At 41.4% G+C, this 4,665-nt stretch overlaps 1 protein-coding gene across 1 annotated transcript in view; it reads right to left on the bottom strand.

Annotated features, from left to right (window-relative positions):
* Positions 1–52: 52 nt before the first annotated feature.
* Positions 53–4,665, bottom strand: part of Taf5 (TATA-box binding protein associated factor 5) — an 18,210-nt gene continuing 13,597 nt past the window's right edge. Inside the window, exons 8-11 of the mRNA XM_031390605.1 lie at positions 2,980–3,144; positions 1,584–1,761; positions 1,252–1,429; positions 53–1,108 (exon numbers count right to left, since the gene is read on the bottom strand). Coding sequence (XP_031246465.1) covers positions 891–1,108; positions 1,252–1,429; positions 1,584–1,761; positions 2,980–3,144 — 739 coding nt within the window. The 3' untranslated portion in view covers positions 53–890. The remainder of the gene's footprint in view (positions 1,109–1,251; positions 1,430–1,583; positions 1,762–2,979; positions 3,145–4,665) is intronic.

Genomic DNA, 4,665 nt, shown 5'->3' with positions numbered 1-4,665 from the left:
CCTGAAGAAGCTGATGTGAACTCATCATGTAATACTCAATTTGTACAATAAATTATGAACCTGGAAAAGCTGTTGTCTTTATTTACAAGATATCAAAAATATAAAACTGTACAAAATGCAACAAAGGCAAAACTGGCAGTGACTTGGTCTAAATCTCTTAGTTTTCCAAAGCAAGGCTCAGTACTGGAGGTAAGCAACTGAAATGTCTGTCTGACTTCAAGTGTACTAGACCATAGGTAGCCACGTTAGCTGAAGTAGAGGATGGGACCTAAATCTCTTCACCTGTTTTAGAAGTGTTTGATTGCACTCTGAACTTAACAAAGTAGGAATTGAGATGTTGGTGGGTGGCTGAACATCTAGATCTTAGGAACTGTAGTTCCCTACCCAGTTACATACAATCCATTAATCATGGGTGAAAGAAAGCACGTTAGTGGGTCACTTAACACGTTGTTTGAGTGCCGTACAATAACCTCATTTACAGCAGACACACACATGCTCATAGAACTCTTCAGCTACTCAATAGATGGGTACTATATTTCTTAACTTGAATCTTGAAGCAGAATGAATTGTTTAAATCAATTTGATTTTTTTCTAAACATAATAAATTAAAATAGCATTTGAACAAAAAAATGCATAGTTTCCACACAATCCAAAGCACCATAAATGTCCCCTCCACGAACATAATACCTCTTATTCAACTAACGGAAATTAGTTAAATGTGGTTGCTATAGAAACGTGGAACTGTCCTGTTCAGATTTTCCAAGCAGCATACTTCCAGATCCATGTAGACAAAAACATTCTTTGTAGCTTAAATACTAATCACTGAGGTATTTGCTTTTAGTCTCCCTTTTCCAAACAGTAGCTTCCAAAAGGTCTCTAATACCGTTGGCTTATTGTGGACTGTAAGCTCCTGCAGCTAGAACCAAGTTTCTTCTTGTAAAATGTAGGTGTACAACTGGTGTTGATTTGGTCATATATGTTCCCAATAATAACTCCTGGGAATTCTCAGGTAGATTTATATGCCCAGTGGCTGTAGTAAAGTCATCAGTCTCTAAATCTTCAAATGCTTTGATGGCATCCCATAACCGGACTGTATTATCCATTGAACCTAAAAGGATGCCAAAGGAAGCCATTAGTGTGCAGCTATCACATCAAGAGTCTGTATTTTCTTTTCCTATGGATACTTTGTGTTTACTGTTTTTGTTTTTTACAAAGACTAAACCTTTGCCCCAAAGCCTTGAAATAATTTACCTGATGCCAAAATTTCACCATCTCTACTAAACCTAAGTGAACACACTGTATCAGTGTGGCCTTTTAATTCTCCAACCATCAAGCCATGTCCAATATCCCAAAGAAGTACTCTGCCATCTGTTGCTCCTGTAGCCAGGAATCTCCCATTGGGAGAAAATGTCAAGGAATGAATTGGTCCCTAGAAAAAGAGCAAAGTAGGGTTAAATATATCTGATAAGACTAAGAATTGTAGTTTAATATCATGACTGTCATCTTTAAAATGTTTATGCTACTAGTTAAGTATTCCAACTTTGAAAGCACCTGTGTGCTGGAATAATGAAAGTGTAAAATACCTTGTGTCCAGTGAAGATCCTTACACAGTTACCATTGAGGACATCCCAGAGCCGCACAGTTCTGTCTGCAGAGCCCGTAGCAACATAGTTTGAATTTGGATGAAACCTAGTGCAATTCACATCAGCGAGATGGCCAGCAAATATTCTTAAAGGCTGATAGTGATCTGTAGCCCAAAGCCTGGAAATAAAAATAACATTAAATAATAAAATTTAGCCCAAAATAGAGGTATATCCAGGTGGAGGTCAATTCCAAATGGCTCCTCCTTGTCATCTAACTGAAGGAAAATAACTGAGACTAACATTTTCTTTTTTGAGATGATGTCTCATGTAGCCCAAGCTGGCTTTGAACTCAGTATCCTGTCTCCATATCCTAGAGTACTGGTAGGTTTGGTTTTGGGTTTTGTGTTTATTTTGTTTGAGTCAGGGTCTCACTTTATAGCTGTCCTGGAATTCACTATGTAGATCTAGCTAGCCTTGAACTCAGAGATCTCCCTACCTTAGCCTTCCAAGTGCTAGACTAAAAGCATGTGCCACCATGCCCAGTTCCTAAATGCTGGGGTTACAGGCATATAAATTAACTTTTTTTGGTTTTTGGTGTGTGTGTGTTGAGATAGGTGTAGCCCTAGATATCCTGGAACTCACTCTGTAAACCAAACTGGCATATAAATTAACTTTTTTTGGTTTTGGGGGTTTTTTTTAGGGTGCGCGAGTGTGTGTGTGTATGTGTGTGTGTGTGTGTGTGTGTGTGTGTGTGTTGAGACGGGTGTAGCCCTAGATATCCTGGAACTCACTCTGTAGACCAAACTGGCCTCACAATTCAGAGATCTGCCTGATCCTGCCTCACAAGTCCTGGAACTAAAGGTGTGCACTGACAACTGCCTGGTTTAAATAACTCTTCTAATTTTATATGCATTGGTGTTTTGCCTACGTTCTTGTCTGTGTAAGGGAACTAGAGTTACAGTCAGTTGTGAGCTGCCATGTATGTGTCAGGAATTGAACCTGGATCCTCTGGACGAGCAGTCAGGACTCAGTTGCTGAGCCATTTCTCCACCAGCATGTACACTTTTTAATTCTTTTATACCCACCTCCCCATCCCTAATGAACAGAAAACCATTTTCCTATAGTTTGGGCAACCACATAGTTTCTAGCAAAGCTGACATCAAAGGGGACTTTAGACTAACAGAAGACAAAGTTATCCAGAGTGGAAGCAGGGCCTTGGTGTACACAGGGGAGGGGGCTAATACTCCAGACTCACAATTTCAAACTACAGCTGGGAATTATCTTCTCAGAAAGTTAATCTTGAATAGCATGAAAATAAAGTTTACTGGACTTTGTATTCTTGACAAGAAATGGTTATATTCAGTGAATAAACTTCATTAGATCATAATGTTCTTACCGAGCTACTCGGTCATGGCCTCCTGACACGAAATAATATCCATATGGAGAAAACTGTGTGTCCCATACTGGGTAGTTGTGTCCTTTATACCCGACCAAGCAGGTGAAGGTCTGGAGGCTCCAGAGTCTGACAGTCCCGTCCTCCGAGGAAGACAGCAGGTAGTTCCTGGGGGGAAGAGGTGATGGGTGACTCCCAGTACAGTCTAGTTGCCTGTCCAAGTTTCTTCCAGTCTCACATTTTAACAAATGACATGTGCCAATGTCACACTGGTGTGTGTACATGCACATGGGTGTGGGAGTGGGCACATGGTGCTGATGACTCAGCCTAGGGCCTTGCACATGGCAGGCAGGCATTCTACCACTGAGCTACACACCCCTAGCTCCCTCACTTCGGATTGCAGTATGCATAGGCATATTTAGGTATCTTCCTTGGACACCTCAATCTCCCAGATGGACCCAGAACTTGTCAGCTTTCTCCAGAGGCCCTAGCCCCAGTCCAGAATACTGGGATTACAGGAGGGCTGCCAGGCCAGGCCAGCAATTATGTGGGTGCTGGAGATCCAAATCTGATTTTGACACTTGCATGATAAGCACTTTACCCACTGGGCCATCTCATCCCCACCTCTTTATTCTTAGAATTCACGGTAGATAACAAGAGCTAGAAGTATTAAACTAATGTTAAATGAAATCTTGTCATATCTTTTTTTTTATAAAGATTTTCTTTTTAATGTATATTGAGCCATCGTGTGTTTGCTGGGAATTGAACTCAGGACCTCTGCTTGCTCCAGTCAACTCTGTTTCCTCAGGCCCAAAGCTTTATTATTATATAGACACACCAGAAGAGGCCTCAGATCCCATCACAGATGGCTGTGAGCCACCGTGTGGGTGCTGGGATTTAGCAGCTAGTGCTCTTACCCACTGAGCCATCTCACCAGCCCAGATTAGATCCTACTGTATAAAGCTCATTAAGAAACAAACAAAAATGAAACAAACCTGTCAAGACTATGGGGAGAGGTCATGGTACTTTAGAAAAGAAAAAAAGTGCAATGGCTCATGTATAATTTGGGCAATTGAGGCAGGAGGCTTGCTGCAAGTTCAAGGCTACTCTGGACTATTGTTTTGAGACCCCATTTTCAAAACACCAAGAAATTATATTGAGGATAATAAGCAGTATGGTTACCTAGACAGTCTAGAAATGAGGTGTATCAATTCTGGAGAAGTTACCTGCTATGTAAGATGGAAAAGCAACCAGGCACAGCTCAGCAGCAGAGTGCATGCCTAGTGTGTGCTCGAGGCACCGTGTTCAGCCAGGATTCCATTCTCCCGCAGGGCACTAATGCTCTGCCTTCTCACTGAAATCAGACATTCTCAAGGAAAATGTACCATTTGGCTAAGTCCTATTAAGTACTGGTTTTGTTTTGTTTTTTAATTCTCAAGATCTTACAAGTACAATGAAAACTCTGGTAGTCAAAAACTCCCGAGAATACACAAGATAATATGGGTGGAAACGCCCTTGCCAGGCCACGTTCACAGAGGGTTAGAAATGAAAATCAAGAATTACCTAAACACAGATGGCGCTATTATTTCAAAACACAGTCTGGCTATGATGCCATCACACATTGAAGCACAGTTCTCCTGCCCTAGCCTCCAGCTCGCCCATCAGACTTTGAAGCACAGTTCTCCTGCC

Source organism: Mastomys coucha, unplaced genomic scaffold (assembly GCF_008632895.1).
Source record: "Mastomys coucha isolate ucsf_1 unplaced genomic scaffold, UCSF_Mcou_1 pScaffold21, whole genome shotgun sequence".
Lineage (NCBI taxonomy): Eukaryota > Metazoa > Chordata > Mammalia > Rodentia > Muridae > Mastomys > Mastomys coucha.
The sequence above is the reverse complement of the archived record's forward strand: the minus strand, read 5'-3'. Positions and strand labels throughout refer to the sequence as shown.